This window comes from Tachyglossus aculeatus, chromosome 20 (genome assembly GCF_015852505.1).
Source record: "Tachyglossus aculeatus isolate mTacAcu1 chromosome 20, mTacAcu1.pri, whole genome shotgun sequence".
NCBI classification, from domain to species: Eukaryota; Metazoa; Chordata; class Mammalia; order Monotremata; family Tachyglossidae; genus Tachyglossus; species Tachyglossus aculeatus.
This window is the reverse complement of record NC_052085.1, coordinates 18,661,985-18,689,762: the sequence shown is the minus strand read 5'-3', so window position 1 is coordinate 18,689,762 and position 27,778 is coordinate 18,661,985. Positions and strand designations below refer to the sequence as shown.

The 27,778-nt window shown below is 43.2% G+C and overlaps 1 protein-coding gene across 1 annotated transcript in view; it reads right to left on the bottom strand.

Moving 5' to 3' along the window:
• NPAS2 (neuronal PAS domain protein 2) overlaps positions 1 to 27,778 on the bottom strand; it is a 194,623-nt gene that overhangs the window by 39,288 nt on the left and 127,557 nt on the right. Inside the window, exons 4-7 of the mRNA XM_038761890.1 lie at positions 27,360 to 27,451; positions 21,080 to 21,169; positions 3,865 to 3,985; positions 2,882 to 2,995 (exon numbers count right to left, since the gene is read on the bottom strand). Coding sequence (XP_038617818.1) covers positions 2,882 to 2,995; positions 3,865 to 3,985; positions 21,080 to 21,169; positions 27,360 to 27,451 — 417 coding nt within the window. The remainder of the gene's footprint in view (positions 1 to 2,881; positions 2,996 to 3,864; positions 3,986 to 21,079; positions 21,170 to 27,359; positions 27,452 to 27,778) is intronic.

The following is a 27,778-nucleotide window of genomic DNA, read 5'->3' as shown; positions in this document are numbered from 1 at the left end:
TCACACTCCTCGGAGGCATGGAGCAGGACTGAAAAGGGAGTCTAGGAGCTCTGGGGATTGTTGAGAGGGAGTTGGTAAATTGCACCCTTCTAAATTTGAAAAATTTCTGGTTTTCTCTATGTCTGAATAGTCTCCATAGAAATCCTCTTCACCGGGCAGCTGGGCAATTTTACTGAAGATCCTTGAGGTATCCACCTGAGAGGTGAGGATTGCTTAGAGGAAGATCCAGGGTTCTCTAGAATGTCACGCCGTGAGTACTGGGGTCACTTTTATTAATTTATAAATTTCTAAGTTTAAAATTCTGCTCCCCAGGCTGCAGCACCCTAGTGATCTTTGTTTTTCTCCTCATGTTGTCCTGGTGTTTTTGTTTCCTTTCCCCTGATGTGTTTGCTACCAGGCCCTTCTCTCCATTTTTTATTTTTAGATTGCAAAGCCCCCGATTAACAGGGGCCAGGTCTAATTCCCACTGGAGTATCCTTTCCCAGTGCTCTGCTCATAGTAAGTGCTTAATAAATACTACTACTACTATCATTCCTCTTTCCTGTCAACTGGCCTAAACAATGGGGGTGTAGAAAGGAAAAACTATCACTGTCATATCCAGGGAGGTGGTTAAGGGTATTGGCAACTGTCCTCAGGGAGAAATGAGGAAGGGGCAGAGATGCCTGAGCCGGGTCATTTTCTCTCTCCCAGTAGTGAGAGTGTGGGAGAAGGGAGAGTTGGTTACTTGTGAGAGGCAGGTAGGAATTTGCAGTGCTTTCAGTAGTTCTCAAGTTCTTTATGTTCAGTTGTATTCTCTGGTAATCACTGATCTCACTTCAAAGGGGTGAGTCCTCAAGAACTACATTATCTGCTATTCAGGGGGTGAGGCTGTTCAGAGATTTCTTCACCTATGCACAGCCCAGACTGGGTGCGACTGAGGCACGCTCGGAAGAGTATGAAGGGGGTGAGGAGTGGCCGGCAAGCAGCCATTCTGCTGAACGTGCTGCGATGACCAGCCATCCTTGGGTTCTCCTGCAATCCTTTCCCTGGTGGATTTTCTAAAATGGCATGGCAGGGTTGGGAAGATGGCCATGGAGGCTGTCGGACTGAAGGGAGATTTGGGGAATGGGGGAGGGTTTGTTTGCCATTCTAGTGCCAGGGTGACAAGTTGCCTTGGGTGAAGGTAAGAATCCTGGAATTCTCTTGGTCGGAAAGAGTAACGGAGCTTAAAAAGAGCAGTATGGCATTATCCTTATTTCAGTGCAAGAGGTTATATTAGTGAAGCACGCAAGAAGCCATTAGCAACTATCAGTGCTGTCACACCAGTGACCTTATTACCCTTACCACCTGTGTCATGTGATTAGACACACTGGAATCAGTTTATCCTGTAGAATATATTTTTGTCTTTCTAGATTTTTTCCCCATTTCGCACCCTGAGATTGTATCCAGCCCCAGCAATAAGCTGAATTTTAGAGGAGTGAAATGTGTCTGTGAGCCCGCTGTTGGGTAGGGACCGTCTCTAGATGTTGCCAACTTGGACTTCCCAGCGCTTAGTACAGTGCTCTGCACACAGTAAGTGCTCAATAAATACGATTGAATGAATGAATGAATACATATGTATATATATGTGTGTGTGTTTGTGTGTTTTATATATATGACTCTTTATATACCTGTATATATGTATATGTAGGGACTGTATCTATATGTCGCCGATTTGTACTTCCCAAGTGCTTAGTACAGTGCTGTGCACACAGTAAGCGCTCAATAAATACGATTGAATGAATGAATGAATGAAGGATAGGTTGTAGTAGGAAATCAGGGAAGCAAGTGTGGGGGGAGGGCTGATTGATCTTCTGGACTGTGAGCCCGCTGCTGGGTAGGGACCGTCTCTATATGTTGCCAACTTGTACTTCCCAAGTGCTTAGTACAGTGCTGTGCACACTGTAAGTGCTCAATAAATACGATTGAATGAATGAATAAATGATCTGCTTAATCTAGGGAAAAGAGAGTGGTTGACCTAAACGACCCAAATTTGAATGTCTTCAATAATCACATAGAGAGGCAGCATGTCCTAGCAGAAGGAGCACAGGCCTGGGAGTTGGACTTGGTCTCGCCACTTAACTTCTCTGTGCCTCAGTTTCCTCATCTGTAAAATGTGGGTTCAATATCTGTTCCTTCTTATACTGTGAGCCCCAGGTACGACAGGGACTATGTCCAACCACATTGCCTTTTATCTACCCCAGCACTTAGTACAGTGCTTGGCACATGGTAAATGCTGAGCAAATACCTCAATTGTCACTTGTCACAGAATTCCTCAACTCTCCCGCTCACACTGCCCTCGAGAGAAAGAAGACTGTGCTACAAAGGTCCTGGTATATTCATTTCAACCCCTTCTAGACTGTGAGCCTGCTGTTGGGTAGGGACCGTCTCTATATGTTGCCAACTTGTACTTCCTAAGCGCTTAGTACAGTGCTCTGCACATAGTAAGTGCTCAATAAATATGATTGAATGAGTGAATGAATGAATGAACCACCCAAGAATGGGGGGAACAGATCATCTCACTGTACGAGAGCACTCGTGATACAAAGGTAGGCCACTGACCCAAATGGTTCTTTAAGTTGCTTATAAATCTTATAAATTGCTTGTTTTACCACAGAAGCACAAATAAGTAAGTTAATTTTAGTGGAAGTTTGGGAATGAAATAGACTGGGGAGAAACAGGTCTGAGAATTTCTTCTTGTCAACTAGTTGGTAACATTTACAAGGATAAAAGTGAGAACTAAAACTTGCCCTCAGAACAGGAAGAATACATCCTCCTTCCTCTTTCATCTGTTATTCCTGCGCCCCCAAATGCACAACTAGATGATAAACAGCAACAAAATATTTACGGCATTAACGCTTACCATTGCTGTAAGAGCGAAAATTTCCTACAAACTTTATGTATTCATATGTTGGAAATTCCTTTGGGTTCAAACTGCCTCTGAGAAGATGACAGTAGAACTCTAAATCGTTGCCAGCTGGATCATTAAAAGGAAAAAAGAGAGGAAAGTGAGACGTATAAGCACTATGCAGAAACTAGACTAATCAAGGTCACATCATGATGAAAACCTAGTCTGCTCACACACTGTCAGGATATTGCCCTCATTATGACTAACTCTCAGGCCCTGCTTATAACCTTTTCCATGTAGGTTTTTCTTTCCATACTTCACAAACATTTGACTTTCCATGTTCAGACCCAATTAGTCTTATACGGCTTACAAATGTCTGTGGAAGATTACTTCAGCAGAGGTAAATGACGTATTTCCCTTCATTATCTGATGGTGATCTTTGCAGCATCAGTAACCTCCCTTCTGCTTCATGTTTCATGCTTTGAAGGGAAATCTGATGGGTGATGGGAAGGGAATGCTCCCGGGAAATGGATCAAAACCAAAATGGTCCATGATATATGAGGAATTGTTGTGGAAACAGTGTAGTTTTAATGCATTTCATTCAAATGTAATGGTCCCGCTCTTAAAGCTCCAAGGGCAGAACCCCTCTAAAAGGATAAGAGCTGTGGCTTACAGAAGCACTTCCTGGATACCTTTGGCCATCCTCCAAGAACCCTAGCACTGTGTTATCCTCCCCCCCAAAATGATTTTCATCTAGAAAAATGGACTTTTATGTTTCTTAATTGAATTCTCTCAAATTTCTAAATCAAACCTAGAATTTTTCATGTTCCCTAATACCTGCTGTGTTACGGTTCACACACCTACAGTGTTTTTCTTAAAACCCCAAGCATTTCGATAAGACATTTCTGAAATATTCAGGCTCCTCCCTCTTTGCAAACATTTCTCCCAGCCTGTTCCCTTTATTCTTTTCTATATAAAAAGAATTCAATTTAACTTACATTTTACATATTCTGGAGAGGAAGAATCAGTCACGTGCATATGAGAAGAGAGCATTTCATATACTTCCGCATGTTCCTGTTCTGGAAGGAAATTTAACAAATTCTGATCCATGACATCTGACTAAAAGAAAAAAAAAGGAAAAAAGAAACAAAAAGGTGCAAACCTTGAAGACCAAGAACTGTCATCCCCCTATTTCCACCCCTCAAATCTCAAGGATGATATTCACATCCCTTTCCAACTTTCCCAACAGCCTACTTGGCCTTGAAGTTAGGAATCAATGACTTTCTTATTTCAACAAACATTCTCAATAACTAAATGAACAGAAATAACATTCAAATTTAAGCCAAGATCAGAAAGGTTTTAGTTACTCATATGGAAAGTTACTACGGCCCAAATGGATTTGAAGAAAACAAATGCAGTCGATCGAGGCGATACTTCACCCTCTACACTGTAAGCTCACTGTAGGCAGAGAAAGTTTCTGTTCATTATTTTAGTGTACTCTCACAAGCTCTTAATACAGTGCTCTGCACACAGTAAACTCTCAATAAATACGAAAGAAAGAATGAATGAACGACACTGCTTAGTGCAGATAGAAATCAGCAAGGCGCTAATTCTGCTAGAATGGTCTCTGACTAGTTCAATCTCCAAAGAGGAATGAGCTCACAAAGAAACTCAAGGCTTGGTTTTGTTCTTGTGACCCTAAGGAACGTCAGAGTTCACTTTATGAAGTGAAACCCCATTGTGCTGCATTGTTTCTATTTCCCTTTTTAAAAACACTCTAAGCTATTTGGGTGTCAGTGGTGGGATATGAATCCCTAGGAAGGACTGGTCCACTAGGATACAAATGGCATTATTGGTAAAATCATTGGCATTTATTGGGCACTTACTGTGTGCAGAGCTCTGCAGTAGGTGCTTGGGAGAGTAAAGCACAACAGAGTTGATAGGCACGATTCTTTCGCTCAAGGAGTTGAGGAGACGTATTTAAATGCATTAGAGATAGGGGAAGCAGCAGCAGAGTATAGAAAGATGTAAATAAGTGCTGTGGAACTGGGATGGGATGACTATCAAAGAGCTTAAGGGGTACAGACTCAAGTTCTTAGTGACACAGAAGGGAGGGTAAATAGGTTGGGGAAAAGAGAGGTTGGTCAGGAAAGGCTTCTTGGAAAATGTGATTTTAGCAGGGCTTCGAAATTGGGGAGAGTGGTGGCCTGTTGGATATAATGAGTGGGTGAGTTTCAAGCCAGAGGGTGGACATGAGCAAGGGGGTCAGTGGTGAGAGAGATGAGATTGAGGCACAGAGAGTACGTTTAGAATATGTGCAAAGTGTTCAGGCTGGGGTGCAGTGGGAGAAGAGCAAGATAAAATTGCTTAATTGTACTTTCCAAATGCTTAGTACAGTGCTCTGCACACAGTAAGTGCTCAATTAAATACAACCGAATGAATAAGATAGAAAGGGGCGAACAGATTGAATGCTTTAAAGCTGATGATAAGGAGCTTCTGCCTGATGCAGAGGTGAATGCAACCACTGGAGATATTTGAGGGGTGGGGAGATGTGCACACAACAGTGTTTTAGAAAAACGATTCAGGCAGAAGAGTGAAGTATGGACTGGAGTTGGGAAAGGCCGTAGACAAGAATACAATGAGGAAGCTGATTCTGTTGTCGAGATGGAATACGGTGAATATTTGGATTAGAAAAATCCTGGCAAACCAACATTCCCCATAGGTACCAGGAGGCAACGTCTGGGAGGAGACAGAGCTCTAGGGGACTTGCAACTGAAAGAACTGGGGGGTCTCTGGCTGCTCCAAGTAGCTCCTACCTGGCTCAAAGCAAGGAGCAAATAGGAGTCACTTAAGAGTCAGGAGGTGAACGGCACAAAGAGGGCCATCAAACTTTCCCTTATTTCATTTTGAGCATTCATTCTGGGTTTTCCAATAATAATTCTGGAGCAGGCCTGCCCCTAGGCCCGCCCTACAGGGTTTAGGAGGGTGTGGGCCAAACCAATGCCCTAAGTGAAAGCCTTAACTCCCCGCCCGCAAAAGCCAAGCCAGATCCAGTCAGTCAGCTTTCATTCAGTCTTGCTCCCAGAGCCTTGGCAAAGCCAGTTTCCTGGGGAACTGTGCTTAGTACAGTGCTCTGCACACAGTAAGCGCTCAATAAATACGACTGAATGAATGAATTGACTGAATGAGTGAACACCTCAAAACCAACATGTCTTCAGGGAAAGCTGCAGGTGATGAGATGGGTTTGTATCTGTCCCAGGGCTTTGCGTGGTGGAAACTCAAGCGCTCTCCTGAATCTGTGCTGGACCTAAATGCAGCTAATCCTTCCCTGTAAAGTCCCAGCAACACTGCCCTTGGGAGCAATCCTCAATTCCACTGCCACTTGTCCATAAGGAGGCCCCAAATACTACTAATAATAATAACTGTGGTATTTGTTAAGCACTTACTATGGGCCAGGCACTGTACTAAGCGCTAGGCGTGGCTCAGTGGAAAGAGCCGGGCTTTGGAGTCAGAGTTCATGGGTTCAAATCCCGGCTCCTCCAATTGTCAGCTGTGTGACTTTGGGCAAGTCACTTCACTTCTCTGGGCCTCAGTTACCTCAACTGTAAAATGGGGATTAAGACTGTGAGCCCCCTGTGGGACAACCTGATCACCTTGTAACCTCCCCAGCGCTTAGAACAGTGCTTTGCACATAGTAAGCGCTTAATAAATGCCATCATTATTATTATAATTATTACAAGCAAATTGGGTTAGAGACAGTCGCTGTCCCATATGGGGCTCACAGTCTCAATCCCCGTTTTACAGACGAGGTAAATGAGGCCCAGAGAAGTGAAGTAACTTGCCTGAGGTAACACAGCTGACAAGTGGCAGAGCTGGGATTAGAACCCACTCATTCAATCGTATTTATTGAGCGCTTACTGTGTGCGGAGCACTGTACTAAGCGCTTGGGAAGTACAAGTTGGCAACATGTAGAGACGGTCCCTACCCAACAGTGGTCTCGCTCCCAGGCCCATGCTCTAGGCCATGCTTCTTCTCCAAAAAAGGGACCTAGCAGGTTGGGCTATGTGTAAGAACAGACCCTCCTCCATCCCAAGATTACAATTCTCTGACGATGACAACACCACACGTCCTGTCATCCGTGTAGCTGAAGCAAGGAAGCAGCGTGGCCTAGGTGGGAAAAGCATTTGCCCGAAAGACGGGGATCTGGGTTCTAATTCCAGCTCCACCACTTGCCTGCTTTGTGACCTTGGGTACGTCTCTGTGCCTCAGTTTCCCCAACTGAAAATGTGGATTCAGTCATTGTTCTCTATCCTGTTTGACTGTGATCCCCATGAGGGACAGGGAATAGGTCCCACCTGATTAAACTGTACTTACCCCAGCACTCAGAACAGTGCGTGAGACATAGTAAGTGCTATCTCCTCCTAGTAATTATGTAAACCTTTTCTCTATCTCCTTCATTAGATGATAAACCCCCTGAGGGCAAGAAGTGCATATTTGGATTTTATAGACCCAGTCAGCCAATGACATTTATTGAACACTTACCTTAGGATGAGAACTGTGATAAGCAGTTGGGAAAGTACAATAGTGTTAGAAGACACAATACCTTTATTTATTTATTTTACTTGTACATATCTATTCTATTTATTTTATTTTGTTAATATGCTTTGTTTTGTTGTCTGTCTCCCCCTTCTAGACTGTGAGCTCGCTGTTGGGTAGGGACCGTCTCCATATGGTGCCAACTTGTATTTCCCAAGCGCATAGTACAGTGCTCTGCACACAGTAAGCATTCAATAAATATGATTGATTGATTGATTGCCATAAGGAGCTTACAGTTTGTATTTTCCTAAACTTTCAGTTCCCCTTTCTCAATTGTCCCTCCCATTTGGAACTCCCTTTTCCTAGACAACACACCACCAGGCTACCCATCTACAAAGTCCTATTAAAATCATATTTCCTTCTGGGAGATTTCCTTATTTCTTATCTCCCCCACACTGTTTTCCTCCTTCTGCATCAGCTATGCACTTAAGTCTATTCCTCTTAGGCCCTTTGATGCACTTAGTACTGTGCCTGGAACACAGTAAATGCTTAACAAATGCCATAATAATTATTACCCTGCCTGTCCCCTCATGGCATTTCCCTGAGTAACTTCTCATCTTCCCATCTTATTTCTTCCCGTGCTCTCCCATCTTCCCATCTTTCTGTAAGACTGTGAGCCCCATGTGGGACCTGGTTGTCTCTACTCCAGCGCTTAGAACAGTGCTTGGCACATCATAAGCAGGTAACAATATTATTACCATTATTATTATTATTATTTTCCTCCCAATTTCCACCATAATCAATCAATCAATGATATTTACTGAGTGCTTACTGTGTGCAGAACTAGGCTAGGTGCTTGGGAGAGTATCAATCAATGGTAAAATTGGAAGCAATATGGCCTAGTAGAAAGAACATGGTCCTGGGAGTCAGAAGGATCTGGGTTCTAATCCCAACTCCACAACTTCATCATCATCAATCGTATTTATTGAGCGCTTACTATGTGCAGAGCATTGTACTAAGCGCTTGGGAAGTACAAATTGGCAACATATAGAGACAGTGGGCTCACAGTCTAAAACTTTGCTGTGTGATCTTGGACAAGTCACTTCACTTCTCTGTGCCTCAGTTACCTCATCTGTAAAATGGGGATTAATACTGTCAGGGGCACGTGCTGTGTCCAACCTGATTACCTTGTATCTACCCCAATTCATTCATTCATTCAATCGTATTTATTGAGCGCTTACTGTGTGCAGAGCACTGTACTAAGCGCTTGGAAAGTACAAGTTGGCAACATATAGAGACGGTCTCTACCCAACAGTGGGCTCACAGTCTAGAAGGGGGAGACAGAGAACAAAACAAAACATATTAACAAAATAAAATAAATTTTGTACAGTGCCTGACACATATTACTTACGCATGCTACAAATACCACAAAATACCACAAAATACCACAAAAAACCTGGCATTTAATGAGCGCTTACTGTGTGCAGAGCACTGTACTAAGCACATGAGAAAGTTATATATAATGGAGTTGGTAGATGCGATTCCGGTCTGAAAGGAGCTTAGGGGAAACAGACTTTGAAATAAGTCAAGGATGGGGGAAATAGTAGAGTATAAGGATATATACATAAGTGCTTTGGTGCTGGGGTGAGTATCACTGTGTTCAAGGGGTACACAACCAAGTGCAAGGTTAAGCGCTTAGTACAGTGCTCTGCACACAGTAAGCGCTCAATAAATACAACTGAATGATACAGAGGGTGAATGAGTTGAGGAAATGAGGGCTTAGCGAGGAAAGGCCTCTTGAGTGATATGTGATTTTAGGAGGGTTTTGAAAGTGGGGAGAGTAGTGGTCTGTCACATATGAAGAGGGAGAAAGTTCTAGAATAGAGGGAGGACATGGGCAGCAGTGGGATATATGAGATTGAGGTAAAAAGAGTAGATTGACGTTAGAGAAGTGGAGTGACCGGTTGTGTCGGTTGGGTTGTGGAAAATGGGTGAGGTACTGGTCTAGGGAGAGGGCTGATTGAGTGCCTTAAAGCAGCGTGGCTCAGTGGAAAAGAGCAGGGGCTTTGGAGTCAGGGGTCATGGGTTCAAATCCCGGCTCTGCCAATTGTCAGCTGCACGACTTTGGGCAAGTCATTTAACTTCTCTGGGCCTCAGTTACCTCATCTGTAAAATGGGGATGAAGACTATGAGCCCCCTGTGGGACAACCTGATCACCTTGTAACCTCCCCAGCGCTTAGAACAATCAATCAATCAATCAATCAATCAATCATATTTATTGAGCGCTTACTGTGTGCAGTGCACTGTACTAAGCGATTGGGAAGTACAAGTTGGCAACATATAGAGACAGTCCCTACCCAACAGTGGGCTCACAGTCTAGAAGGGGGAGACAGAGAACAAAACCAAACATATTAACAAAATAAAATAAATAGAATAGATATGTACAAGTAAAATAAATAAATAAATAGAGTAATAAATATGTACAAACATATATACATATATACAGGTGCTGTGGGGAAGGGAAGGAGGTAAGATGGGGGGATGGAGAGGGGGATGAGGGGGAGAGGAAGGAGGGGGCTCAGCCTGGGAAGGCCTCCTGGAGGAGGTGAGCTCTCAGTAGGGCCTTGAAGGGACGAAGAGAGCTAGCTTGGCGGATGTGGGAAGGGAGGTCATTTGCATATAGTAAGTGCTTAATAAATGCCATTATTATTATTATTATTATTATTATTAAAGAAAATGGTCAGGAGTTTCTGTTTGACGTGGAGGTAGACGGGCAACTACTGGAGGTTTCTGAGGAGTGGGGAGTGCTTTTTCAGAAAAATGATCTGGGCAACCAAGTGAAGTATGGACTTGACTGTAGGGAGGGAGGTCAGAGAGGAGATCGATGCAGGAGTCAAGGTGGGACATGAAAAGTGCTTGGATCAGCATGGTAGTAGTTTGGATAGTGAAGAAAGGGCAGGTTCCAGAGCCGTTGTGAAGACAGAACTGACAGGATTTCAAGACAGACTGAATGTGTGGGTTGAACGAGAGGGATAAGTTGAGTTTAAGGCCACAGTTATGGGCTTTTGAGACAGGGAGGCTGCTGAGGTGGACTGCAGTGATAGGAAAATCAAGGGAAGGACAGATTTTGGGTGGGAAGATGAATTCTATTCTGTTTGGGTGGGAAGTTGAAAATAACAATACAATAAAATAGGTAGATACAATCCCTGCCCACAAGGAGCTTACAGACTAGAGCGGGGTACAGATGTTAAAATAAATTACTGACGCTACCTTTTTAGCTGTCATTCATTCAGTTTAGCTGTCATTCATTCAGTCATTCATTCATAGTATTTACTGAGTGCTTACTCTGTTCAGAGCACTCAATTTAGCGCTGGGGAGAGTACAATATAATAATAAACAAACACAGTCCCTGCCCACAATAGGCTCACAGTCTCAATCTCATATATTTTGCTGCCGGCCTCACACCCAGGTCCTGCCTCTGGCCTGGAACACCCTCCTCCTCATTTAATAATAATAATAATGATGATGGCATTTATTAAGCGCTTACTATGTGCAAAGCACTGTTCTAAGCGCTGGGGAGGTTACAAAGTAATCAGGTTGTCCCACAGGGTGCTCACAGTCTATTGAGGGGACATTTGGGACATTTGGGAAATACAGATGTGGGGTGGTGATGGGAAAGAAGGACAGGGATGGAGTGATTAGAGGTCAGAGCGGTTTAAAGGTTTAAAAGAGAGACTGTCCATAGTAGTAGTAGTAGTAGCTTAATCTGGTGATTCTGGTGATTCTGGTTATTAACTGTGGGACAGAAGGCACTTTGGTACTTGCGCTTACCCACCCTTCCTCTACAACAGCTGCATGTCTCCCCATCCTATAAAAACCCTCCCTTGAGCTCACAGTCCCCTCCAGTTATCGTCCCATCTCCCTTCTACCCTTCCTTTTCAAACTCCTGGAGCGAGTCATCTACACTCACTGCCTCGAATTCCTCTCCTTCGACTCCTGAACCCCCTCCAATCTGGCTTCCGTCCCCTCCCCTCCCTCTTAAAGGTCATCAGTGACCTCCTTCATGCCAAATCCAATGACTCCTACTCTATCCTAATCCTCCTCGACCTCTCAGCTGCCTTTGAAACTGTGGAACATCCCTTTCTCCTCAACATGTTATCCAACCTTGGCTTCACAGACTCCGTCCTCTCCTGGTTCTCCTCTTATCTCTCTGGCCATTCATTCTCAGTCTCCTTCACGGGCTCCTGCTCCGCCTCCCATCCTGTAACTGTAGGGGTTCCTCAATGATCAGTTCTTGGTGCCTTTCTGTTCTCCATCTATACTCACTCCCTCGGTGAACTCATTCGCTCCCACGGCTTCAACTACCATCCTACGAGGATGATACTCAAATCTACATCTCCTCCCCTGTTCTCTCTCCCTCCCTCCAGGCTCGCATCAATGCCTGCCTTCATCTTCTCAACATGTCAAAGACTGAGCTCCTTATCTTCCCTCCCAAATCTGTCCTCTCCCTGACTTTTCCATCACTGTGGATGGCACTACCACCTTTCCTGCCTCAGAAGCCCGCAAGCTTGGTTTCATCCTTGACTCCGCTCTCTCATTCACCCCACATACCCAATCCATCACCAAAACCTGCCAGTCTCACCTTCACAACATCACCATGATCCGCCCTTTCCGCTCCATCCAAACTGCTACCTTGACATTACAATCAGTCATCATATCCCGACTGGATTACTGCATCAGCATCCTTTCTGATCTCCCAACCTCCTGTCTCTCCCCACTTCAGTCTATACTTCACTCTGCTGCCCGGACTATCTTTCTACAGAAACGTTCTGGGCATGTCACCTCCCTCCTCAAAAATCTCCAGTGGTTGCCTATCAACCTTCGTATGAAGCAAAAACTTCTCACTATTGGCTTCAAAGTTCTTCATCACCTTTCCCCTCCTACCTCACCTCCCTTCTCTCCTTCTACAGCCCAGCCGGCACACTCCGCTCCTCTGCTGTTAACCTTCTCACTGTGCCTCTTTCTCGCCTGTCCCACCTTTGACCCCTGGCCCACATCCTACCTCTGGCCTGGAATTCTACTAATTCTCTACTAATTCTACTTATACTGATGCTATTGACGCTTGTTTACTTGTTTTGATGTCTGTCTCCCCCTTCTAGACTGTGAGCCTGTTGGTAGGTAGGGATTGTCTCTATTTTTTGCTGAATTGTACTTTCCACATAATAAGCACTGAATAAATACGATTGAATGAGTGAATGAATGAATGAATGAATGTACATGTCTTGAAACTCTGTTGCTCCTCCTACCTGTAATTTATTTTAGTGCCTTATTTCTTCACTAGATTAAAAGAGGGCAAGGATTATGTTTAACTCTATTCTACACCCCCAAGTATTTAGTACAATAATCTCATCAATTAATATTGTTGGTTGATTGATCGAGTCAGAGGAAGCATTCTTCCTGAATGCCTATGATTTATAGTTTCAGTTAATTGTTCAGTCAACTGCCTCTGCGGACAACTACACTGATTCCTGCCAGCTCTTTACTTGACCCGGAATGGAATCTAAAAAATTGTAAATGTCTTTCCTTGAAAACAGCAAACCTTACGCTACCAGCAAAAACTACAACTACTACAACTACAACTACTTTCAGAAATTAAAATTCCAAACAGGATGCACCACCTAGAGAAACATTTATATATAAGAAGAGTAGGCATCCGTGGTCAAGGTAATTTTGGTAAACAGGAATGTGAACAGAAGTCTGAAAGAATGAGGTACGAGCCATCCAACCATCCATCCATCATTTGACCTCCAGATGGAAGCTAAGCAGGGGTCAGGGCAGACTTCAAGAGCTGCTCCACCTGATCTTTCCTCAACCCCTGCAGCTGGCCAAGAGCCAGGATATCCCTGAAACATCAGAGGCTAGAAAGGGGCAGCACCCAGGGACTCTGCAGGTAGGAGGTGACCCAACTGGGTCCCAGATTGGAAGCAAAATATACAGCAGAGAGTCAGAAGCTCCCACAGTGCAGAATACCTATTGTATTTATTTTATTAATGATGTATATATATATATATATCTATAATTCCAAAGAGAAGCAGCGTGGCTCAGTGGAAAGAGCACGGGCTTTGGAGTCAGAGATCATAGGTTCGAATCCCGGCTCCGCCACATGTCTGCTGTGTGACCTTGGGTAAGTCACTTAACTTCTCTGAGCCTCAGTTACCTCATCTGTAAAATGGGGATTAAGACTGTGAGCCCCACATGGGACAACCTCATTACCTTGTTTCCCCTCCCCAGCGCTTGGAACAGTGCTTTGCACATAGTAAGCGCTTAACAAATGCCAGTATTATTATTATTATTATTATTATTATTATTTATATTGATGCTATTGATGCTTGTTTACTTGTTGTGATGTCTGTCTCCCCCTTCTAGACTGTGAGCCTGTTGGTGGGTAGGGATTGTCTCTATTTTTTGCTGAATTGTACTGTCCACATAGTAAGCACTCAATAAATACGACTGAATGAGTGATGGGAAGTCCTCCCTCCACCTCTATCCATATCCACCTTCAACTTCTGCTCCTGGGAGGATCCCTTCTCTCTCTCCCCGAATATGACACTTCAGGCTCCTCCCAGAGTCTCATTGGAGTAGGAGGGGGCAAGCCAGAGGGGTGGAGGTTTGGGGCTCTCATCTCAGTTCAGCAAAACCCCTGGCAGAGGTCCAAGGACACTGTGACTGTGCAACACAACTCCATGAATCTTGGCCTGCACCTCCACAGCCTGTAGCCTCAGAAGGGAAAAGGGAAATGGAGGCTTTCCTGATAGAAATCAGGAGCAGAGAGAAAGCTTCCTTTGGTTACTGCTGATAGTCAACTAGATGAAGAAGCGGGAATCGGCTGCCTCAGAAAAGCCTGCAGAACGGAGGGCCAGAGAAGGAGGGGGCTTGCCCATCAGTTGCAAAGGAAGAATGAAGTAAGGGTTAGCATCATCATCATCATCATCAATCATATTTATTGAGTGCTTACTATGTGCAGAGCACTGTACTAAGCGCTTGGGAAGTACAAATTGGCAACATATAGAGACAGTCCCTACCCAACAGTGGGCTCACAGTTTAAAAGGGGGAGACAGAGACCAAACATACTAACAAAATAAAATAAATAGAATAGATATGTACAAATAAATTAAATAAATAAATAAATAGAGTAAAAAAATACAAATATACAGGTGCTGTGGGGAAGGAAGGGAGGGAGGTAAGATGGGGGGATGGAGAGGGGGATGAGGGGGAGCGGAAGGAAGGGGCTCAGTCTGGGAAGGCCTCCTGGAGGAGGTGAGCTCTCAGCAGGGCCTTGAATGGCTATTACTCTAGCTATTACTCTAGCATGGCTATTACTCTAGCCGAACCAGGTCTCTTCCTTCACACAGGGCCACTTTAACATCTAACAAAGGGTGATGGTTTCTGAGGAGACAGCACTACGATTTCATGCCATACATGATTTCCCTTCTGGAATTTAAAGATTAAAAAGACCCATTAGGCACCGTTAGCCCAGAAGCCAAACGGAGTTTCTCTACTGTTCCGTGCTCACATACCTCGTGTCTCTGAAAATGAGTTGTAAAACTGTCTGAGGACAAATAATCCAGCCTCACTTTGTAGGTCCTGAAATACACAGCTTTCATTCCTAACTCTGCCCTTTTTTAAAACGTCTTCACAGTAGCATTTTTAACACTGTAGGGGAGGGTAAATTGCCTTACCAACATAATTGGTAAATTATGTTGCCAACTTGTACTTCCCAACCGGCTCTGCCAGTTGTCAGCTGTGTGACTTGGGCAAGTCACTTAACTGTTAAGTCACTTAACTGTGCCTCAGTGACCTCATCTGTAAAATGGGGATTAAGACTGTGAGCCCCACGTGGGACAACCTGATCACCTTGTAACCTCCCCAGTGCTTAGAACAGTGCTTTGCACATAGTAAGCACTTAATAAATGCCATTATTATTATTATTATTATTATTATTATTATTATTATTATTATTATTACGGTGCTCTGCACATAGTAAGCGCTCAATAAATACGATTGAATGAATGAAGGAATGCCTTTAATTTCTCCCAGAGCTGCAGAGATGTGGAAATGGGATGTAGTTCTTCATTTCCAAAAGCATGATTTGAGTGAAGCAGCATGGCTTAGTGGATAGAGCACAGGCCTGGGAGTTGGGTGGACCTGAGTTCTAATCCTGGCTCTGCCGCTTGTCTGCTGTGTGACCTTGGGCAAGTCACTTAATTTCTCTGTGCCTCAGTTACCTCATCTGTAAAATGGAGATTAAGAGTGTGAGCCCCATGTAGAAAAGGGACTGTGTCCAAACTAACTCGTATCCACCCCACTGCTTAGAACAATGTTTGGCACGTAGTAAGCACTTAAGTAATAATAATAATAATAATTATAATGATGGCATTTATTAAGAGCTTACTATGTGCAAAGCACTGTTCTAAGCGCTGGGGAGGTTACAATGCGATCAGGTTGTCCCACGGGGGGCTCACAGTCTTCACCCCCATTTTCCAGATGAGGTAACTGAGGCCCAGAGAAGTGAAGTGACTTGCCCAAGCCACACAGCTGACAGTTGGCAGAGCCAAGATTTGAACTCACGACCTCTGACTACAAAGCCCGGGCTCTTTCCATTGAGCCACGCTGCTTCTCTAGTACAATAATTATTATTATTGCCAATATCAACTCTTGTATAGAGTATTACTATACTGCTCCAAAGCAATCACCCCGGGTTCTGGTAGCTATCAAAAATGTTTGGCTACGCCGAGAAGTTAACCAAGAACCCAGACTGTGAGCCCACTGTTGCGTAGGGACCGTCGCTATATGTTGCCGACTTGTACTTCCCAAGTGCTTAGTACAGTGCTCTGCACACAGTAAGCGCTCAATAAATATGACTGAATGAATGAATGAACCTACGATTACTCCATGGTGATAAGACAGGCTGTATCAAATCCTTTCCTCATTTCCAAATGGAAAAGCAGAGTTATGCACTAGGTTCAGCCCTGTCCCGTCTACCCAACACAGCCATGCTCGGGAATACAAGAGACCTGGAAGCTGGAGTCAAAATGTAATTCCAGTGCTCTGGGAAACTCAACTTGACAGGCTGAGAGCATCAGCCAGAGTCTTTGAATCCCTGTTATGAGGAGCTCCCATATGCTTATGAGATGCAGGAACATATCTGCCAAGTCTGTCGTACTCCCCCAAGCACTTAATACAGAGTTCTGCACACAGTAAGCGCTCAATAAATACTATTGATGGTGATGAGGATGAGGATGACGCAGTTGACTGTGAACCACAGTGAAGCACTATGGATTAACCATTAGTCTGATTATAACTAAGGATAAACCCAGGCCCATATCTAGCAAGCTTTATAGCCAACCAGCACGAAGCAACATGGCCTAGCGGATATGGCATGGACTAGGGGGACAGTGGCTTAGTAGGTTTGAATCCCGGCTCCGCCACATGTCTGCTGTGTGACCTTGGGCAAGTCACTTAACTTCTCTGAGCCTCAGTTACCTCATCTGTAAAATGGGGATTGACTGCGAGCCCCACATGGGACAACCTCATCATGTTATATCCCCCCAGCGCTTAGAACAGTGATTTGCACCTAGTAAGTGCTTAACAAATGCCATTATTATTATTATTATTATTATTATCTGAGTTCTAAACCCAGCTCTGCCACTTTTCTACTGTGTGACCGTGGGCATGTCAGTCAATCAATCAATCAATCATATTTATTGAGCGCTTACTGTGTGCAGAGCACTGTACTAAGCGTATTTACTGAGCGCTTACTGTGTGCAGAGCTTGAGAGAGTACAATATAACAACGAATAAATACATACCCTGTCCACAACAAGTTTACAGTTTAGAGGGGAAGACAGACATTAATACAAATAAATAGATTACAGATACATACATAAGTGCTGTGGGGCTAGGAAGGGGGAATTGAATAAAGGGTGCAAAGCAATGAGATGCAGAAGGGAGTGGAAAAAGAGGACAGGAGGGGCTTAGTTAGGGAAGGTTTCTCGGAGGAGATATGCCTGCAACATGACTTTGAAATGGGGGAGAGTAATTGTCTGTTAGAAATGAGAAGGGAGGACATTCCAGGCCAGAGGCGGGACATGGGTGAGAGGTCGGCAGCGAGATAGATGGGATCGAGGTTCAGTGAGAAGGTTAGCATCAGAGAAGCCAAGTGTACGGGCTGGGTTGTTATCGATGAGTAGTGAGGTGAGGTAGGAGGGGGCAAGGTGATTGAGTTCTTTAAAGCCAATGGGGAGGAGTTTCTGTTTGATGCTGAGGTGGAGGGACAATCAATCAATCAATCAATCAATCATATTTATTGAGAGCTTACTGTGTGCAGAGCACTGTACTAAGTGCTTGGGAAGTACAAATTGGCAACATATAGAGACGGTCCCTACCCATCAGTGCGCTCAAAGTCTAAAAGGGGGAGACAGAGAACAAAACCAAACTTACTAACAAAATAAAATAAATAGAATAGATATGTACAAGTAAAATAAATAAATAAATAAATAGAGTAATGAATATGTACAAACATATATACATATATACAGGTCCTGTGGGGAAGGGAAGGAGGTAAGATGGGGGGATGGAGAGGGGGACGAGGGGGAGAGGAAGGAAGGGGCTCAGTCTGGGAAGGTCTCCTGGAGGAGGTGAGCTCTCAGTAGGGCCTTGAAGGGAGGAGGAGAGCTAGCTTGGCGGATGGGCAGAGGGAGGGCATTCCAGGCCCGGGGGGTGACGTGGGCCGGGGGTCGACAACCACTGGAGGTTCCTAAGGAGTGGGGAAACGTGGCCTGAATATTTTTGTAGAAAAATGATCTGGGCAGCAGAGTGACTTATGGATTGAAGTGGGGAAAGACAGGAAGCTTCGAGGTCAGCAAGGAAGCAGTAACCAAATCACAATTTCTCTCTACCTTGGTTACAGCATGGCCTAGTGGCAAGAGCCCGGGCTTGGGAATCAGAGGTCATAGGTTCTAATCCTAGCTCCGCCACTTGTCTGCTGTGTGATCTTGGGCAAGTCACATCACTTCTCTGTGCCTCAGTTACCTCATCTCTAAAATGGGGATTAAGAATGTGAGTCCAATGTGGGACAATCTCATTACCTAGTATCTACCCCGGTGCTCAGAACAGTGCTTGGCATGTAGTAAGCACTTAACAAATATCATTATTATTTTTTTTTTCTCTGTGCCTCAGTTACCTCATCTGTGAAATGGGGATTAAGAGTGTGAGCCTTATGTGGGACAGGGACTGCATCCAACTTGATTACCTTGTATCTACCCCAGTGCTTAGAACAGTGCTTGGCACATAGTAAGCGCTTAACAAATACCATAAAACCCCCCCAAAGAACAACATCTGAGTCATAGTGGAAAGTTGTCAGGGAAGAAACAACAGTGGCCTAGTGGAAAGGCCATAGGCCTAAGAGTCAGAGGACCTGGGGTCTCATTTGCTCCCAAGGCTTCAACTACCATTTTTATGCTGATGATTCCCAAATCTACTTCTCCAACCCTGATTTCTCTCCTTCTCCGCAGTCTCACATTTCCTCCTGCCTTCAGGACATCTCTACTTGAATGCCCTGATGACACCTCAAACTTAACATGTCCAAAATAGAATTCCTTAACTTCCCACCCACATCCTGTCCTCCCCATGGCTTTCCCATCACTGGAGACAGCACTTCCATCCCGCCTGTCTCACAAGCTTGATATTATCTCTCATTCAATCCACATATTCAATTTGTCACCAAATCACGTTGGTTCTACTTTCACAGGAATGCTAAAATCCACCCTTTCCTGTCCCTCCATACTGCTACCCAGTTAATCCAAGCATTTATCCCAGCCCACCTTGATTACTGTGTCAGCCTCCTTGCTGACCTCCCAGCCTTCCCACTCCAGTCCATACTTCATTCTGTTGCCAAGATCAGTTTTATTTTTTTACAAAACTGCTCAGTTCATGTTTCCTCACTCAAGAACCTCCAGTAGTTGCCCATCCATCCACCTGTGCAACAAATGGAAACTCCTTGCCAGAAGCTTTAAAGCTTTCAATCACCTTGCTCCTTTCTACCTCGCCTCACTACACTCCTACTACAACCCAGGCGACATACTTCACTCCTCTCATGCCAACTTACTCACTGTACCTCAGTTTCATCTATCTAACCACTGACCTCTCACTCACATCCTCCCTCTGGCCTGAAATGTCCACCTTCTTCATATCCCACAGACAATTACTCTCACCACTTTCAAAGCCTAACTGAAGACACATCTCCTCCAAGAGACCTTCATTTCCTTTTTTCCCCACTCCCTTCTGTGTCACCTTGATTTGCTCCTTTTATTTCCCCCCTCCCACCAGGCTCAAAGCACTTATGTACATCTCATCTGTACATATTAATACACATTAATACAAGCACTTATCCTATCTCGCCTTGATTACTGCATCAGCCTCCTTGCTGACCTCTCTGCCTGCTGTCTCTCCCCACTCTAGTCCAAACCACACTCTGCTGCCCGGATCATTTTCCTTCAAAATCATTCAGACCATGTTTCCCCACTCTTCAAGAAACTACATGGGTTGCCCATTCATCTCCATATCAAACAAAAACTCTTCACCATTGGCTTTAAAGCACTCAATCACCTTCCTCCCTCCCACCTCATCTCACTACTCTACTACAACCCAGCCTGCACTCTTTGTTCTTCTAATGCTAAACACCTCACTGTACCTTGATTTCATCTATCTTGCCACTGATCTCTCCCCCAAATCCTGCCTCTGGCCTGGAACGTCCTCCCTCCTCATATCAGACAGATAATTGCTTTCTCCACTTCGAAGCCTTATCGAAGGCACATCTCCTCCAAGAAGTCTTCCCTGACTAAGCCCACCTCTCCTCTTCTCCCACTCCCTTCTGCGTTGCCCTGACTTGCTCCCTTCATTCATCCTCCCTCCCAGCCCCCAGCGCACATATGTAAAGATCTGTAATTTATTTCTTTCTGTATATTAATGTTTGTCTCCCCCTCTAGACTGGGAGTTCATATGGGCAGGGAATGTGTCTGCTTGCTGTATTGTCCTCTCATTCATTCTTTCATTCATTCAATCATATTCATTGAGCGCTTAGTGCTTAGTACTACAGTGCTTGGCACACAGTAAGCACTCAAAAAATACGACTGAATGAATAAATATTTGTAATTTATTTATTTATATATTAATGTCTGTCTCCCCTTCTAGACTACAGGTTCACTGGGAGCAGGGAATGAGTTATATTGTTATATTGTACTCTCCTGAGTGCTTAGTAGAGTGCTCTGTACCCAGTAAGTGCTTAATAAATAAAATGGATTGATCTATTGATTGATTACTACTTCACCTATCTGAAGTTTATTTCAATGTCTCTCTTCCCCACTAGAACATAAGATCCTTGAGGACAGGAATCATGTCTACTAGCCCTATCCTACTCTTCCTAGCACTTAATACAGTGTTCTAAACACCCTAAAATGTTCAATAAATTCCACTGACTGATGGATTGCGGGGCCAGATCAGAGGTTTTTGTCTGTCATCTATTCAGTCTAGTTATAAATGCCTCACTTAAGGTTGCCCGGAGACAACTTGCATTCAGGAAAATGTGGAACAGATAAAGGACCTCAGAAAAATAACTCACCGGTAAATGACCAAGGAGAGGTGTAATACTGTCAGAGACATAAATGATGCTTCCATCTGTGGTCACTGCGAGGATGAAGCCATCCAATGCCTGAAGAAAATGGAAGAATTGAAAGCTCGTTTATGGAGGCTCTAATCAAGAGATCCCATTTTTCACATAGCATTTACCTGAGTTAGCCCAAGGTAATATTTTTAGGGAGAATTCCTGTTAACCCAAGGAAGGGAATGGTCAAAGCAATGGGCCTTAATAGAGAGTTCCACATACTGTGTTTAAAAAAATCTGTAAAATGAAATTATAGAATTTTTAGAATTATTAACACCAAGTTTTTATTTCTGTGCACAACTGTCCCAGATCAACAAATCAGTTACTAGAATGCAAATTAAAATGATTAACGCAATCCCATCCAGATTAGAGAAGCAACGTGGCTCAATGGAAAGAGCACGGGCTTTGGAGTCAGAGGTCATGGGTTTAAATCCAGGCTCTACCAATTGTCAGCTGTGTGACTTTGGGCAAGTCACTTAACTTCTCTGGGCCTCAGTTACCTCACCTGTAAAATGGGGATTAAGACTGTGAGCCCCCCGTGGGACAACCGGATCACTTTGTAACCACTTGAGCGCTTAGAACAGTGCTTTGCACATAATAAGCGCTTAATAAATGCCATTATTATTATTATTATTATTATTATTATTTAGTTATGGGGATTTATTGTAAAGATCATACTATTGGGCTGATTCAGAACTGGAATGGATTTAAAAAATATATTTTTTCTATTATTTCCCCTAATCACATCTAAATTCTGTAATAATAGTTGATAGAGTAAATGCCCTCTGAAGCCAAATTGGGCCATAAAATTATGGCTTAGATTCATTAAAAGTTAGCTGCCCATTAGAGACACAGGCATAGAGAAGCTGCCAGAGAATTGTGACATTGAGGTCAAATACGAGACTTTACCACAGATCTCAGTCAGAGTCAGAGGTCATGGGTTCAAATCCCACCTCTGCCACTTGTCAGCTGTGTGACTTTGGGCAAGTCACTTAACTTCTCTGTGCCTCAGTTCCCTTATCTGGAAAATGGGGATTAAGACTGTGAGCCCGACGTGGGGCAACCTGATCACCTTTTAACCTCCCCAGCGCTTAGAACATAGTAAGCACTTAATAAATGCCATTATTATTATTATTATTATTATTATTATTATTATTATTATTATTATTACCTGAAGCAGCCTGGCCTAGTGAATAAAGCAATGTCCTGGGAGTCAGATGGACGTGGGTGCTGATCCCAGCTCTGCCACTTATTTGTCTGTTGTGTGACCTTCTCTGTGCCTCCGTTTCCTCATCTGTACAATGGGGATTAAGACTGTGAGCCCCATGCGGGACATGGATTGTGTCCAACCTGATTACTTCATATCTATCCCAGCACTCAGTATAGCACTTAATCAATCAATCAATCAATCAATCAATCATATTTATTGAGCGCTTACTGTGTGCAGAGCACTGTACTAAGTGCTTGGGAAGTACAAGCTGGCAACTTAACAAATACCATTATAAAAAAGATCTGGAAAATTGACTTTTTCAATGGCATATGGCCCAGCTTTCTGCTTGTATCAGTACAGGAAGCAGTTGTGTCCAACTGTTCATATAAACATTTCAAAATGCCTGAATTATACAGGCAATGCTGTCTTTAAGGAGATCACTGTTTTTCACTAAAGCAGAAATCATTTATAGTTAGCTCATTAGGTTTTCCTTTGTGGGCAGCTGTCCACAACAGTTTGGCATGACCTAACCAGGCTGATTTCTAAAATTGTGGTATTTGTTAAGAGCCTATTTCCCAAGTGCTTAGTACAGTGCTCTGCACAAAGTAAGAACTCAATAAATATGACTGAATGAATGAATGAATACCAGGCATTGTACTAAGCGCTGGGTGGATGCAAGGAAATTGGGTTGGACACAATCCCTTTCCTGCATGGGGCTCACACTCTTAATCCCCATTTTACAGGTGAGGTAACTGAGGCACAGAGAAATGAAGTGACTTGTCTAAGGTCACACAGCAGACCAGTGGCAGAGCTGGGATTAGAACCCATGATCTTTTGATTCCCAGGACAGTGCTCTATCCACTACACCATGCTGCTTCCCCCAGGAACTATTGTCAGAGTTCTGGGGCCTTTCAGAATAAGTCATGCCTGATTCATTAGTATGATGGAGAGGTTGATTAAAAAACATAAATAAATTGAACTTTCTCACCGGAAAATTCTTTAAATCAATGAGATGACCAATAGTCACCACTGTGTTCTTACTGTCTTCTGTCTGGACCTACCTTCAGAGCCACCCTGCCAATTTCGTTGCTGAAAATTCTGCGAAATATTATCTGCCCCACATTTTGGGCCTGTATATCTAAACCTTGGGGAAAAAAATGGAAATGCAGTTGTTGAACCCCTTTGATAAAGAGTATTCCGTTGTTCTTTTCCTATCCTCCCAAGAGCCAGGAGGCCCTGCAGGAGGAACATCAACCCTTAAAGGATCTTTGGGAACAATGTCACCGTGACAATAATTTGTTCAACAATCCCTTAGGCATCTTAAAGAACCAACATCCTTCCCAAAATGGGCAATCTGCAAGAAATATGGTCCCCAGAGAAGCCAGGAAAATGAACGCAGGCTTCGCTTCTTGCTTTTCTTTCCATTTTCACCTGCAGGAATATGATGTTGGTATGAATGGCTCAAGAGATGTGGGGCATATCTTAAAAAAGGAGTGCATTCTTTCAGGTTTGGGGCTGTTCTTTCACCCGAAATGTACATAAACAGCAAGGTGAAACTTCCCTTTCTTTCTTCTTTCATGTAAGTGAGCTACCACTGATGCCAGTGGGGACTCTGGGCAGGTCAAAAGCTCAGGGCTGGGGCATGCCGAAGAAAAATATACCTGCCCAGATCAGATGGAAAAGCCAAGTCCCTCCTGAATTCTTCGGTATCAGAACATGGAGTTGGCAGGGCTATGAGATGGGAAATAACATTTCATCATTTTATCGGCATGTTCCATCAAACCTACACCAACGACACTGAGTGATTTCCCCAAGAGGGCCTGCTCTGGTTTTAAAAGTCCCACCAGTATAATTTCCAAGTAATTTAATAAAACATAACTGTAGAATGATTGTGTCCTCCTATTTTTTGTAAAAAAGGCTTTCATAAGCACTTTGAAAATGGTGACAGCAGAAGTATCCATGGGATGACGTTAAAATAACGTCTTGCTGAAAAAGCTAGGAAAAAGCCCATTTCTGGCTTTCTCCCTCAAATTCTTCCAGTTTATGAAATCTTTAGGAAAAAAACTGAAGGCTAAGAAAAGAGAGAACTGAATTCAGAATACTCAGAAACCTCATAAGTATTGTTTCTGATATGCTGAAATTTACTGGAAAATGAATTCATGCTCACTAGGTTCAACTATTATTCATAGGCTGAAGCCTATAGCTTGCAGCTCAACTCGTGGTTGCATATTTAGGTGCATGTAGGTAAAAATTACAACTTAAAGATGAACATATTTAATATACTATACTTCTGCATATATTAATGCATCACAGTCACAAGCTACACTTCATGCAAAGTACTTCAAATATATTGCTTCTGCATGAAGTTTCTAATTTTTAAAAATGAATTTAGGAAGCAAATTGCAGTGCCATTTATGCATTTTATGACATCCCTTACCTTAATGCTGGGATATTTATTATGACTCTTTAATATGTTATTTTACTTTTCTGAATACTTGATTAATGTAAAGTGTATGTCAGAGGAGTATATGAATTTAGGAAGAAACTACTTAGTAAATAATGTGGCTCAAAATTAACAGATCGTTAAAAGAAGCTACTACCCAAACTGGAAGTTGCCACTGAGGCTTAGAGGTAAAATCCAATGTTTATTTTTCTTATTCTTCACTGTTTTCTTCCAGAAACTCTAACATATGTGATAGTCTAGGGTCTTACCCATTACTTTAAGAAGTTTGGCACAGTAAGTAAGCAACTGTAAAATGTAGACAGTGATTCACTATAAGCAATCAAGTGTTTCTGTATAGGCAGACCGTATGCTGTATTTGAGACACAAAAAACCTTTTGAATGATGATAATAATAATAATTATGGCATTTGTTAAGTGCTTACTATGTGCCAGGCACTGTTCTAAGTGCTGGGGTGGATACAATAATAATAATAATGTTGGTATTTGTTAAGCGCTTACTATGTGCAAAGCACTGTTCTAAGCGCTGGGGGAATACAAGGTGATCAGGTTGTCCCCCGTGGGGCTCACAGTCTTAATCCCCATTTTACAGATGAGGTAACTGAGGTCCGGAGAAGTGAAGTGACTTGTCCAAGGTCACACAGCAGACAAGTGGCAGAGCCTGGATTAGAACCCATGACCTGCTGATTCCCAGATCCGTGCTCTATCCACTACGCCATGCTGTTTCTCATTGAAAGTAAATAACATCCTCATCTATATGTCTTCCTACTTAATTAGCTATACATGCATACGCACGCATTCTCGAAATCAAGTGGCAAGACAAGATCACGAACCATGAAGGTCCTAAATGAAGTCAGTCTCTTACTGATTCATTCATTCGTTTATTCAATCACATTTATTGAGCACCTACTGGGTGTGGAGCACTGTACTAAGCACCTGGGAGAGTACAATACAACAATAAACAAACGCATTCCCTGCCCACAACGAGCCTACAGTCTAGAGGGGGAGACAGACATTAATATAAATGAATTACAGATGAGTACCTAAGTGCTGTGGGGCGAGGAAAGGGATGAATAAAGATAGAAAGGCAAGGTGACTCAGAAGGGAGTGGGAGAACCCCTTTTCATCTCAACAAAGCTCCGCTGGGTAGGTCTCGTAAGGAGAATAAAACAACATCAGGATACCTAAACGTGACAGGTGACACAGAAAGATGTACCAGGTACTGCAAACATCAAGCATAATAACTCAATGAGGTATGGCCTGTTTGTGTGTTCACACAGTGGGTCCCTCCCTAGTCTTTCTAGCCCCTCACACACACTCGTGGGCGAATTTCACCGTCACTGGTGTTTTCTGTAAATATGAAGGGCAACTAGGTTTACATAATTATCTCATTCATAATTATGAGTGATAGGTTTTGTACTGTATACAGGACAATCATTTTCCATGTAAAATCAGGAAGTATTTTCAGGTCGACTCCTTTCAAATATCAGACCATGAATTGTTTTTTCTTTTAACTCAATTTTAAAGTAGGAACAACAGAGCGTCACCTTCTAGTGGGAGAAACTGTTCTGAGGGTGGAGCCAGTGATGTGATTCTTCTCAATATTAGTTTTTCCCCATGTTGGAAACTGTCAACCTTTCTAATCTAGGGATGAGATTCAATTATGTTGCCAACTTGTACTTCCCAAGTGCTTAGTACAGTGCTCTGAACACTAAGCGCTCAATAAATACGATTGAATGAATGAATGAATTCAATTAGCATTTTCAGCACTCACAGAGTTTATAGTATATGGCAGGGGAAGAACAAGGTTTAGATTTGTAAGCCTAGCAGGCTAACGGGCTAGAATGTAAGCCTGCTGTGGGCAGGGGTTGTCTCTCTTTATTGCTATAATGTACTTTCCAAGCGCTTAGTACAGTGTCCATTGTTCGGTAGGGACCGTCTCTATATGTTGCCAACTTGGACTTCCCAAGCGCTTAGTGCAGTGCTCTGCACATAGTAAGCACTCAATAAATATGATTGAATGAATGAATGAATAAGGATGATGGTATTTCATCCCCCCCGCCTTCCCTCCTTCCCCTCCCCAAATCACCTGTTTATGTATATATATTATATATATGTTTGTACATATTTATTACTCTATTTATTTTGCTTCTACATATTTATTCTATTCATTTTATTTGGTTTATATGTTTTGTTTTGTTGTCTGTCTCCCCCTTCTAGACTGTGAGCCCACTGTTGGGTAGGGACTGTCTCTATATGTTGCCAACTTGGACTTCCCAAGTGCTTAGTACAGTGCTCTGCACGCAGTAAGCGCTCAATAAATACGACTGAATGAATGAATGCCCTGCACACATAATAAATATGATTGAATGAATGAAATTCCATAGTCTGTGGATTTGCTTAACTACCTTTCAAACTGTTAGCCCTATTACAACACTCAGCAAGTCAACAGACACTGGGATGTTTTCAAGGCTACAGGCAGCATTTGTTTGGACCAGAGGGTAATATCCCAATCAGTTAATCATATTTTACTTCACTGTGTCAGGTCATTTGAAAATAAATTTTCACCTCCAACATCAGCTGGGTGAATTCTTCATTACTGAGAAATGAGGGCTTCCAGTCTTGTTGGATGTCACGGATTTCCATTTGCGCTGAAACTTCTAAACAGATACAAATACGTTGTTACTGTCTTTTAAAATACACACAAGTGGGATTTAACAAGCAAAGCACAATCTACTCCCACACGATGTTTTATTATTGAGTTTATTAGCCAAGTTAACTGGCTAAGTTAACCAAGTTTATTAGCCAAGTTAACTCTCAGGTAACTGGTAAATCTTCCCCGGTAACTGGGAGTCAGAAGATGGGTTCTATTCCTAGCCTCACCACTTGTCCTCTGTGTGACCTTGGGCAAGTCATTTAACTTCCCTGCACCTCAGTTACCTCATCTGTAAAATACGGATCAAGTCTGTGAGCCCCATGTGCGACAG